Here is a 13,007-nt window from a genome sequence, read left to right as displayed (position 1 = left end):
CATTATAAGGTGTTTTTTTTATTCTGAAATATCAGTAGGCCAACCAGGTAGGCTACTACTATATGTCAATATAAACAAATCAGGATCAAAAACAATTGTTAGACTATTCATTCACTGTAGCTTTCTGTCAACACCGCCGTAGTTGACCTTTGAGAATGCTGAACTCGGTGCGTTTTGAACGGGCATGTTTTATTTGCGCGCACTTACTCGGCACTTACTCTGACTCCTGTGGTCTGTAGTTTGTCACTTGTCATGTTGGAGGCCCGTGTTTACTGCTGTGATACAGTGCAACAGTATCGCCACAGAAAAGACCATAAATGAGTGTCGCTCCATGAGTCATGGATGGATTCGGTTTGAGATTAGGCCTACATAGGCTACTCCAAGTTCAGCGTAGCTGGAAAGATTTAGAAAGTTTGTTTTGTCAACCTGTGGTGGGTTTTCTCATTTTCACATATGGTGCAGGCTAATAGGTTAGGTTAGAAAACATCAGACAGACACAACACAGATGAAAAATTATCAAACAGAGACTGTCTAGAGAGAGAGAGAGAGAGAGAGAGAGAGAGAGAGAGAGAATATGCCTACAACTGAAGCGGCTCTCGCCAGTGTCACCACCACGCAGTGTTTTTATTCACATGATCAAAGGAACTTGGCAGAAAATGAACCTTGTCTAAGTTTACCACACAGAAGCAGAGCCTCTGTTTGCCATGATGCTTCAGAATCTGGGACAAGATGTTTTGAGAACATGTTCATCAAGTTGCCTGATTTACCACGGGGTATAATTGTGATCTAGATTGGATTAAGAATCTCCAAGGTTAATAAATTGAGTTTGCTAACGGAATAAACAAGGATAACCCACCAATTAACCTCCAAGAAGTATCATCGACCACCAAGCATCGTTCTTGCGCGAGTGCGCGCTCAGGAGTCGCGCGTTCAAGTGCCTGGATCCTTCTGCTACTCGTTCGCTCGCACACAGTACGTTCAGTCAGTGGCTTCAAACAGGTTTGGGATTTCTACGCTCGCAGTGGCACCCGGAACCGTCACCTAAGCGCATCCCTGGCAAACATGTCCAAGTTGGAGCAGATTATCATTCTTGATCCACCGACCGATCTTAGATTTAAAGGTAAGGGAATTACGTACTGTCACGACATGACTGCAACTGAATAGCATGCTAACATATTTTTTTAACGACATGGATAATTTCACACTCCCCCGATTAGTTCACTGACTCCAAAACCGCCATTTTGAGGTAGAGAAAACGAGAATGTATGGGCCACTGCAGATCTCCGCACTGTAACATTAGTGACGTTTCTGTAAGTGGCATGAGTTTGGCCATGGCAAGCTAACCTGACTGGCTTGCTGGCTAGCTAGCTAATAAACTGACAGTTCTGTCTGGCAGGCGTTTTGACAGCGAGCACGTTTCATTCTTGTGACTGAAGTTCCCCAGGGGGGCGTCGAGGCATCCGTAACCGCAAGCCATCATCAAGATCCAAAATAGTTGTCCAATTTGCCTGCCACTTGACTCTTTGGCTTTGCTACCTCGTTATCACCCACGCATTTAGGGGGCCTGGACCTTCATACCCGGTTGCTTGTCATCCGTGCAACGAAACAGCCACTTATTTCCCCTCGATGTGGATGGCCATCATGTCCCTGTGCCAAGAGTTAGCTAGCTGGCTAGGTTAGCTGATAACGCTAGCACAGTTGATTTAGTTTGCTAATTTACATTTTACAAGAGCAGTTGACATTAACAATATATTGTCAGTAAAATAATTAGGTCGCTGCTAAATCTGATTGTTATCATCAAAGCGCTGGAGAATTGTTGTGACTGATTAGCGGGCTATGTCATTCATTGTGCCATCTGCCAAGCTGACCGGTCAGTGAATTGACATTTACATTCATGACTGGTCGCTACAGACAATGTGAAGCATGCTGTCATCTTTTGTACGGCGTGTTTTGATCAGGTGGCTGTCTTGTACAGTGTGCTGTCCATGAAACAACAACAGTTATGCTACGCAATGATCAGTGGTGATCTTGGCTCGCGACTCGTAGACCACCAGTTCGATTAAGTGAGGGCGGGGTTCAGGTCAAGTTTTCTTAACATTATTGTGTTTTCATAACTGTGCAAATGACTTTATAACGTTTGATAATTAGCAGTGTCTTCAGCAGATGCCAAATCAGTTGCAGCCAGCATTCAAACAGCCTAACTTTGCAAGTGTTGGCTACTTGACGCAGCACCACGTTTCTGTGAGGAGATGAGACGTTAGCAGTAGCTGAATTAAACATCTTCGCGTCAGGTCTAAAACTACCTGACCACCGACCGGTGATCAGATCTACCGGCATGTAAGGCCGCGTTCACGACGTGTGTTGCAAGCTATAGCTTGAGCTAATGTTCTCCGCCGTAGGTGCGGGATGTTACGTAACAAGCGGCACACATCCACGCCTGACATTCAGAGCGCACAAAAAACAAAAAGACATCCAGAGTGCACAAAGCGCAAACCTCCCAACCGCTGAGCAGCTCCGGAAGGAAATATGCTTTCAAGGGTCGACTGCGTTTAGCTAGCGAATTGGTTGCATTGTTGTTATTTGGAAATATATGATTGGATCTATCAGGTGCATATCGTATTTTAAAATGAAGGGCATGGACTCCGAATGTACTTTGAACTTGATCAGATATCTGTAGAAAATACTGTAGAAGTAAATGTAATATGGTAGATTTGTAATTTGTCGATAGAAATGACCCAGATGTCAATGGACCTTGCATGCATCCAGATCAATTGCAGATCGCATGAGTCTCATTGAACTTTGGCAAGGATGATACTTGCCTGGCTGCTTCTGATGAGGCAGATTTGATCACCCGCAATATAGAGATAATTCTTTAACCAGCATGGGACTGCTTATCTGTCCCCATTCTGTCTGTGGCTGTGTGACTGGGAATCGCTACCTCCTCGTGGGAAACTATCATAGGCTCCTAGGACTACCTGTGCTTCTCTGGATGTGAGGGAAGGACGGACACACACACACACACACACACACACACACACACACACACACACACACACACACACACACTCCCCGCAGGTCTGGTTAGGCAACAAGTTTGGCATGTTTGTCTTATGAGATCATGTTTGTGTGTGCACTGATTTGTGTTCATTGTGTATATGTGTGTGGTCAGTCTCACCCATCGTGTGTTGAGGTGGCACTACCCTGTCCACTCTGTGTGTGTAGGCGTGTGTGTAACTCACTTGTTGCCTACTGCTCACAGCTAAGTGAAAGATTATTGGACAGTATCTCAGTCCTCTGCTGATCCAGGAACAGCTCACCTGGGGGATGTTATTAACTCAACACATACCCACCCAAGGAGTACAACTGTGCCTCTAGTCTTGATTGTGTGTGTGAGAGAGTGTAGCAGAAAGAAAGTGTATGTGTGTGTACTGTACTGTACATACTATGGGCAACCCAGACACCTGCAGCTGTAGGGGCCCACATCACTGCCACTGGGCACTGCTGGGTATGATGGGCATCATGGGCACTGCTGGGCATGGTGCCATTGTCTCCAGTCCTGCCTCTGCCCCGGATGCCCTCTCTGGGATAGGGGTAGGGGGGACTGCAAGGCTGCCGATCTCTCTCCCTTTCCCTTTTCTTCTCTCTCTCTCTGCCTGGCTGCTTGTGGTTTATTTATAGTCCCTTTCACATTCACCGAATTTAACGCTAAATCAGCCAAATTTAACGTTAAGGCTGTTCCTTTCACATTGACGACACGGGGTGGGGAGTCAACCCGCCTCGGCAATCCAACCCGTCTCGGGGGGTAGTATCAGAGCCGAGCCGTGTTCAATATGAAAGGAACAGCGATCAACCCCGCTATTAGGGGTGTGACTGATGACGTATTTGGCAAGGCAGGAGGTTAAAATACAGGAAACACACAAGAGACAAGACAACTTTGCTGTGTCCATATATCTATGGCTGTGTCCAACAATCGCGTTTTTTATGCGGAGAGTTCCCTGAACCTCCTTTTCTCAACACTTCGGTCAAGTGTTTATTGTTGCTAGGTTACCAAAACCGTCTGCTGCCAGCACGTCTTTTTAGAATGTTTACCTAATGCTAGTGTAACCCACCTCTGGTTTGTTACCAGAGACACATACACAATACACATGAACACATTTGTTTCTGTGCACTGCTCCAGTTGTTGCAGCTCGTGGAGTGCTGGTTGCTAAGCGACCGTTCTGTTTAAGCTTTTCTATCGACTTTTCACTTTTATGATTCTTGACTTTGAGACCTCCACCCGTTTGAATTCCCCGTGAACTTCTTGATTAATCACTCATCTTTCACCTTTCTTTCACCTTCCTGAATCATCTCTACTGTATCAACTCTTTTTCTTGACGATCTTCTTTTTTTGTCTGCATATTCCTTCCCCGTGAAACTCCGATTGGTTTTTTTATATGTTATGAATCCTGACTGAACCCTTGATGGCGAGCCTACCCACCCGATCCTGACCTGATTCCCTTTGAACCTGGAGCTTCCCTAGAAGACCGGACCTCCTGCCCTACCCCAGATAAGCCGTCACTTACACTGACACCAAAACACTCGACACTCCCTTGGACTGTTCTCTTCCCCTTTTTCTCCCTTTTTTACCCTCTAACCCACGGACCATCCATTTTTCCCTTTTTGCATTTTTTATGGACTTTGCCTATTTTTATTTTCAGAGCTCTGCTTTTCTTTGTTTATTTTAATATTTATGTTTTTTTATTATTTTGGGGAAATTATTATTAGATATACCTACTTACCGAGAATTGAGTATATAACCTGAACTATCCCTATCCTTTATTATTGGTTAATAAATTATTGTTTTATTTATTGACTCTGTCTTATGTCAAATTACTGCTTCTCCAGTAGCGAACCTAGCTTCATAAGGCCCAAGGATATTTCCATTCCCCTTTCTTATCCCTTTTAACTCGCTGCTGTATTTCCAGCCTAAGCATAGATACATGCTGTGTAATTCTTGTAGCCCTTTATAACATACCCAGAGTAGAGGCGCTACATAAACTTGGCGAGCCCAGCCAGGAGAAGCACGTATTTGACAGTTGAGTCGAACATACTGTGTTCTTTGCATAGTAAGGTATACACTTTCACTTTCTATTATTCTTTCCGTTTCTCTTTCCTCTTGAACTTACACACTTACTTATTACTGAATACTGATAGTTACTGATACACACTTGCTTATTGCTGATAGTTACTGATACTGATATACACTTTCATAATACTAATACAGTTACTGGTAGTTAAAATATTATATATTTAAACATGGAAATAATTACACAACAGAATATTAAAGTGTCTAACTCTGTCTTAGTGAGTGGTTTAAGTGACAGTGATGCTGATGGGGAAATTTTTAGATTCTTAGAGGAACATGGACCTTTTTCACGGGTGATACACGTAAGTAGTTCTGATCCAGAATTACAAAACACAGTCATTGTTGAATTTGAGTCAAGGCTCACAATAGAAAAGCTTGGTCAGTTACCACACTATAGGTCTTCCCCAGATGATCCCCACACAGTCCACTGCATTAAGCAGCTTTCTAGTGTCTACTCAAAATACGTAGGCAGTAGTTTAACACAGACATACCTAGACTCACTAAGAGACATAGCTAAACTGAGCGGTCTGGACTTGCAGTCACTTCTGCATGATGAGCTCTCCCGTCTTCAAGTTTCTGTTGGAATTGACGCACCTGTTTCCTCACCGTCCATCCCTGTTGAAAGCTCAGGTGTCTCAACCATGCACAGCCCAGCAACAACCTCTGATGACCGGCATGCATCTCTTGATTGCCACAGTTCGGCTTCACCATCTGTCATGGCAGCTAATGTTCTTAGTGCCACTCCTCCTCCAGTTCAGCTTGACACTGACGTTCCCTTGCTCAGCAGACGACCATCCTACACACTTCCTGTGAGTCAGCTCACAACGCCTGAGGTGCAGAAGGTGGTAGTGGAGCACATTGTCCGAGGCACTGACAGCATGTCTTCTCACAGCAGCACTAAGCTGCGGTCTTTCTCTGGTAGGCTGCCCATCCCTAACCATGAAGTGGACTACGAGACCTGGCGCAGCCACACTGAGTTTCTGCTTTCTGACCCGGGTGTGTCTGCAAGGCACGTGACAAGGAAGATTGTGGAGAGCCTGTTGCCTCCTGCAGCCAACCTGGTGAAACACTTAGGGCCTCACGCTCATGTCAGTGCCTACATTCACATCCTTGATTCTGCCTACGGCACAGTTGAAGATGGCGATGAGCTTTTCGCAAAGTTTCTTACCACCCACCAGGATGCTGGCGAGAAGCCCTCTGCTTACCTGAGCCGTTTGCAGACAGCACTCAACCGGGTCGTGCAAAGAGGAGGCATTCTATTTAGTGACTTTGACCGCCAGCTGTTAAAACAGTTTTGTAGAGGTTGTTGGAACAACGCTCTCATTTCCAGTCTTCAGCTTGAGCACAAGAAGAATGCTCCGCCTCCATTCTCTGATCTGTTGCTGCTTCTCCGGACTGAGGAGGATAAGCAGGCTGCAAAATCAAACAGAATGTCCCAGCATTTGGGCCTCTCCAGAACTAAAGTCCAGTACAAACACCACCACGTATGGGACTGCGATGCAGATGAGCTTGGCATTGATACACAGTTCACGGAGACACTCTCTGCTGGTGAGAAGCAAATGAGAAAGGAGATTGCTCAACTCAAAGCTCAGCTTGCCTCCCTGACAGCCTCACAGTCTGAGCAGTCCAAGAATTCTTCAAAGAAGAAAAAGGATGTCAACAGCGCTTGGACCCACTCCGACCGTGCAGTAGCCACTCAAGGTGAGTCTGTTCCCAAGAGACCGAAGCCCTGGTACTGTTTCCAGTGTGGAGAGGATGGCCACGTCTCTTCAGCATGTAGTAGCCAGGCCGATCCAGCGCTGGTTGACACAAAGAGAAGAGAACTCAGAGAAAGGCAGCGGGCCTGGGACAAAGTTCATGGTGTTTCCGGCTCCGTTCCTTTAAACCAGCATTAGTTCCTGTTATGGAGCATACAGGAACTGAGAAACCCCCCTGCTCCACATCAACCCCAACGACTAAAGCAAGGCTTTGCTATACAGGTTCCAAGCAGCATTTTAACCTTCCTAGAGGGCTCATTGGTCATAAGTGCACTGCTAACATCATCATCTCTGGCGTGCACTGCAACAGTTTGCTTGACACGGGCTCTCAAGTGACCACCGTCTCTATGTCATTCTACCGAGACCACTTGTCTGATCAGCCCATTCAGCCCATGAAGCATCTGCTTGAAGTTGAGGGAGCTAACGGACAGTCTGTTCCATACTTAGGGTATGTAGAACTGAAGATAGCTTTCCCCAAGGAGTTCATTGAATCTGAGCCTGAAGTAGTCACCCTCGCTTTAGTCATCCCTGACATCCGCTCCAGCAGTGACATTCCTGTTCTGGTTGGCACCAACACTCTTGACATGCTTTATGATGAACATTGTGATTACCACACCTCCAGCTTGACTTCCTCTTTGCCTGGATACTCACAGATCCTGAAAATGCTGGCACTTCGAAAAGAACAGCGAACGAGTGGACACCTTGGCATACTCACAATGAGAGAGAGACAGCCCAAAGTAGTCCCAGCTGGAGGAAGAGTTCGACTAGAGGGTCATGTGAGCACCAGCAATGTCACCGCTGAGAGTTGTGCCCTAATTGAACACCCGAGCACCTCAGCCCTGCCGGGTGGAATCTTTGTGGACACGTGTCTCATCACTTTGCCATCACAGCATCCATCCAAGCTTCCTGTGTGGGTCAGAAATGAAACAGAGCATGACATCACACTGCCTGCGAACTGTGTTATTGCTGAGCTGACCACCCCCCTTGACATCATTTCCAGCCCTTCTCCGGAATCCAAGAACCCTGAGACAGTCAAGTGTTGTCAGCTGTCCTACCAGCAGCCATGTTCACCTGAGACACCTGACTTGAAATTCGACTTCGGTGACTCTCCACTACCAGAGTCTTGGAAGAACCGAGTCACACACAGACTGAGGCAGTTCTCTGACGTCTTTGCCCATCATGAGTTGGATTTTGGCCAGGCGACCAGAGTGAAACACCACATTAAGCTCAGAGATGAAACACCTTTCAAGCAGCGGTCAAGGCCAATCCACCCCCAAGACTATGAGGCAGTCCGTAAACATCTCCGGACCCTCCTTGACGCAGAAATCATCCGGGAGTCAGAGTCTCCATATTCCTCCCCCATTGTGGTGGTCCGGAAGAAGAGTGGTGATGTCAGGCTGTGCGTGGATTACAGAAAGTTGAACAACCAGACCATCAAAGATGCCTACGCACTGCCTAATGTGGAAGAGACCTTTACCGCACTCTCTGGGTCCCAGTGGTTCTCAGTCATGGACCTGAAGTCTGGGTACTACCAGATTGAGATGGAAGAGACTGACAAACCCAAAACTGCCTTCGTCTGTCCATTGGGCTTCTACGAGTTCAATCGTATGCCCCAGGGAATAACAAACGCCCCCTCCACCTTCCAACGGCTGATGGAGAAGTGCATGGGAGACATCAATCTGAAGGAGGTGCTGGTCTTCATTGATGATCTGATCGTCTTCTCCAGTTCCTTAGAGGAGCATGAAAGCCGACTCACCAACGTCCTGACACGGCTCAGAGAAAACGGCCTGAAGTTGTCTCCAGAGAAGTGTCACTTTTTTCAGACCTCTGTGCGATTCCTGGGACATGTCGTCTCAAGGGATGGAGTCCACACTGATCCTGAAAAGATAAGAGCCTTAACCACCTGGCCAGTGCCTAAAACACTCAAAGAACTTCAGTCTTTCTTGGGATTCACTGGATATTACCGCCGTTTTGTCAAGGATTATTCCAAGATGGTGAAGCCTCTGAATGCCCTGACTAGCGGATATCCACCTGCCCGGAAAGGGCACAAGAACAAGACTGGCGAGAAATATTTCCATCCCAAAGAGCCGTTTGCAGACCGTTGGACCCCTGCATGCCAGCAGGCGTTTGTGACTCTCATTGAGAAACTGACGACGTCCCCTGTCCTTGGGTTCGCTGATCTGAAGCTGCCCTTCGTGCTACACACCGACGCCAGCACCACAGGGCTGGGAGCAGCTCTCTATCAGGAACAAGATGGACAAAGCCGTGTCATCGCTTATGCCAGCCGAGGATTGTCTTCAAGCGAGTCCAGATATCCAGCGCACAAGTTGGAGTTTTTGGCCTTGAAGTGGGCTATTGTCGAGAAGTTCCATGACTACCTCTACGGAACCACCTTTACAGTCCTAACTGACAATAACCCCTTGACCTACATCCTGACTTCTGCGAAACTGGATGCAGCAAGCTACCGTTGGCTGGCCGCTCTCTCCACCTTTACATTCAGCATCAAGTACAGAGCTGGAAAACAGAACCAGGATGCAGATGGGCTGTCCAGACGTCCTCATGGAGAGCTGATGAGTGACCAGGCTTCGCTGGAAGAGCATCAGAGGATTCAGCAGTTTACCTCCCAACATCTGTCCCTTTCAGCTGCTGACATGCCTGCTGATGTAGTCACTGCTGCCTGTAATAAGCACCTCTGCCTTGCTGAGCCAGATCCCTCTGCTCCAGTGACACTAGTCGAATCCCTTGCTCTCCATCCTGGGGCAGTTCCAGATGTTTTTGAGGAGGATGACTGCCTGGAAGGACATGCCACCATCCCCAGGTTTTCAGATGAAGAGCTTCGGCGAAAACAGAGTGCAGATCCAGTTATAGGCCAAGTCATCTACCTGCTTGAATCAGGGAACAAGGTCACACCTCAGCTCATGGCTGAGTCTTCAGAGTTCAAGCTCATGGCAAAAGAATGGACTCGTCTCGAACTCAAGAACGGTATCCTGTACAGAAACCGACAGTGCAACTCCCAGCCAGTTTGTCAGCTCGTGCTACCTCAAGAGTTACGACCAATTGTGCTCAAGGGTCTGCATGATGACATGGGGCATCTTGGGGTTGAGCGTACTCTTGACCTGGTCAGATCCCGGTTCTACTGGCCAAAGATGGCTGCTGACGTCGAAAGGAAGATCAAGGCCTGTGGCAGATGTGTTCGACGAAAGTCTCAGCCGGAGAAAGCTGCACCCCTTGTCAACATCCAGACAACAAGACCCATGGAGTTGGTCTGCATGGATTTCCTGTCCATTGAGCCGGATAGTAAGAACACCAAAGACATCCTTGTCATCACCGATCACTACACCAAGTATGCGGTGGCCATACCAACGCGAGACCAAAAAGCATGCACAGTGGCCAAATGTCTGTGGGAGCAGTTCTTTGTCCACTATGGATTCCCAGAGAGGCTCCACAGTGACCAAGGCCGGGATTTCGAATCTCACACCATCAAAGAGCTCTGTGCCATCACTGGGACTAAGAAAATCAGAACGAGTCCTTACCACCCACAAGGAAATCCAGTGGAGAGATACAACCGCACCCTCCTGAGTATGCTGGGAACGTTGAGAGACAAGGAGAAGAGCAGATGGCGTGATTTTGTCAAACCCCTCACTCACGCCTACAACTGCACCAAGAACGACGTCACTGGTTTTTCCCGCTATGAGCTGATGTTCGGTAGACAGCCCCGTCTTCCCATCGACATTGCTTTTGGGTTGCCAGTTCGAGGAGTCCAGTCTCCTTCCCACTCTCAGTACGTCAGACAACTCAAGTCCCACCTCAAGGAGAGCTATGAGCTAGCCATGAAGAATGCTGAGAAGGTGGCTGGCAGGAACAAGAGGCGCTTCGACAAATCTGTCCGTGCGTCTTCCTTGGCGGAGGGAGACCGTGTCCTCGTCAGAAACCTTCGACTACGGAACAAACACAAGTTGGCTGACCGGTGGGAACCCACCACTTATAGAGTGGTCAAGCAAGTTGACGACTTACCAGTGTATGTCGTCCAAGCAGAGGCAGGAGATGGACCCGAGCGCACTTTGCACAGAGACTTGCTGCTGCCTTGTGGAGTGTTGATGGATGAGGAAAGTGAGGAGCAGTTGGAGGTCAGAGTGAAGCGACGACCTCGAACAAGGAACAACCCTGTCAAACTATCAGACAGCGATGATTCAGACTCTGAGAGTGACTCCAGCTCTGACACTTTTCCAAGAATTCCGTATGCTGGATACTTACCTGTGATATCCATGAATGACACCGTCCCTGCCTGTAATGTTTCTGGAAGACTGATCCATGCTGCCACTGGTGAGTGCTCTGTCCAAGCTGCTGCTGCTGCGGAAGGTCCTGCCCAGGCTGATACTCTCGGGGGTCCAGTCCAGGATGTTGAAGGTCCTGCTCGCCGTGCTGCTGCTGCCACTGAGTGTCCTGTCCGTGCTGCTGCCGCCGCTGAGTGCCCCGTCCGTGCTGCTGCCGCCGCCGAGTGCCCCATGCGTGGTGCTGCCGCCACTGAGTGTCCTGTCCGTGCTGCTGCCACAGCTGAGTGTCCTGTCCGTGCTGCTGCTGCCGCTGAGTGCCCCGTCCGTGCTGCTGCCGCCGCCGAGTGCCCCATGCGTGGTGCTGCTGCCACTGAGTGTCCTGTCCGTGCTGCTGCCACAGCTGAGTGTCCTGTCCGTACTGCTGCCGCTGCCAAAGGTCCTGTCCGTGCTGCTGCCGCCGCCGAGTGCCCCATGCGTGGTGCTGCCGCCACTGAGTGTCCTGTCCGTGCTGCTGCCACAGCTGAGTGTCCTGTCCGTACTGCTGCCGCTGCCAAAGGTCCTGTCCGTGCTGCTGTCGCCGCTGAGTGCCCCGTCCGTGCTGCTGCTGCCGCCGAGTGTCCTGTCCGTGCTGCTGCCACAGCGAAGTGTCCTGTCCGTACTGCTGCCGCTGCTGAAGATCCTGTCCGTACTTCTGCTGCTGCGGAGGGTCCTACCCAGGCTGATGCTCTCGGGGGTCCAGTCCAGGGTGTTGAAGGTCCTGTCCATAGTGCCATTGTCAAGGGTCCAGTCCATGCTGCTGCTGTTGCTGGAAGTCCTTCTTTTGCTGTGATGCCTGAGAGAGCAGTGGTCGGTGGAAGTGACTTACCCGAGTCTGTGGATGACATGGCAAGCAGGTCTCAAGATGAAGACTTGGAGCGAGAGCCCTTGGTAGCACCTGAATTCCATGAAGTGCCAAATGATGAAGTGCCTTCTGAAGATCTTCCAACCAGGAGATCTGAGAGATTGCGGAGAGCTCCCAGCCGGTTTCAGTATTCCCACTTAGGAAACCCCCTGATCTTGTTTGCCCACACCATTTTAGAAGGTTTAAGCACAGCCCTAACCTCCTTTAATGAATTAGATAACCATTCTCTCCTTAGAATCTAGCTTTTAGTGCAAACCCCATTAGAACCCTTGAAGGGACTCAAGGTAACTTAAAGGGGGAGGGTGTAACCCACCTCTGGTTTGTTACCAGAGACACATACACAATACACATGAACACATTTGTTTCTGTGCACTGCTCCAGTTGTTGCAGCTCGTGGAGTGCTGGTTGCTAAGCGACCGTTCTGTTTAAGCTTTTCTATCGACTTTTCACTTTTATGATTCTTGACTTTGAGACCTCCACCCGTTTGAATTCCCCGTGAACTTCTTGATTAATCACTCATCTTTCACCTTTCTTTCACCTTCCTGAATCATCTCTACTGTATCAACTCTTTTTCTTGACGATCTTCTTTTTTTGTCTGCATATTCCTTCCCCGTGAAACTCCGATTGGTTTTTTTATATGTTATGAATCCTGACTGAACCCTTGATGGCGAGCCTACCCACCCGATCCTGACCTGATTCCCTTTGAACCTGGAGCTTCCCTAGAAGACCGGACCTCCTGCCCTACCCCAGATAAGCCGTCACTTACACTGACACCAAAACACTCGACACTCCCTTGGACTGTTCTCTTCCCCTTTTTCTCCCTTTTTTACCCTCTAACCCACGGACCATCCATTTTTCCCTTTTTGCATTTTTTATGGACTTTGCCTATTTTTATTTTCAGAGCTCTGCTTTTCTTTGTTTATTTTAATATTTATGTTTTTTTATTATTT

The 13,007-nt window shown here is 48.4% G+C and overlaps 1 protein-coding gene across 2 annotated transcripts in view; it reads left to right on the top strand.

Moving 5' to 3' along the window:
- Positions 1 to 891: 891 nt before the first annotated feature.
- The window catches only part of vapal (VAMP (vesicle-associated membrane protein)-associated protein A, like), a 31,474-nt gene continuing 19,358 nt past the window's right edge, over positions 892 to 13,007 (top strand). The window contains exon 1 of one of the 2 annotated variants that reach the window (XM_062521945.1): positions 892 to 1,120. In XM_062521945.1, the coding sequence (XP_062377929.1) occupies positions 1,063 to 1,120 (58 nt within the window). In that variant the 5' untranslated portion in view covers positions 892 to 1,062. The remainder of the gene's footprint in view (positions 1,121 to 13,007) is intronic. The other variant, XM_062521938.1, reaches the window with a different exon arrangement.

Source organism: Sardina pilchardus, chromosome 2 (assembly GCF_963854185.1).
Source record: "Sardina pilchardus chromosome 2, fSarPil1.1, whole genome shotgun sequence".
NCBI lineage: Eukaryota > Metazoa > Chordata > Actinopteri > Clupeiformes > Clupeidae > Sardina > Sardina pilchardus.
This window is presented reverse-complemented; position numbering and strand designations above follow the sequence as displayed.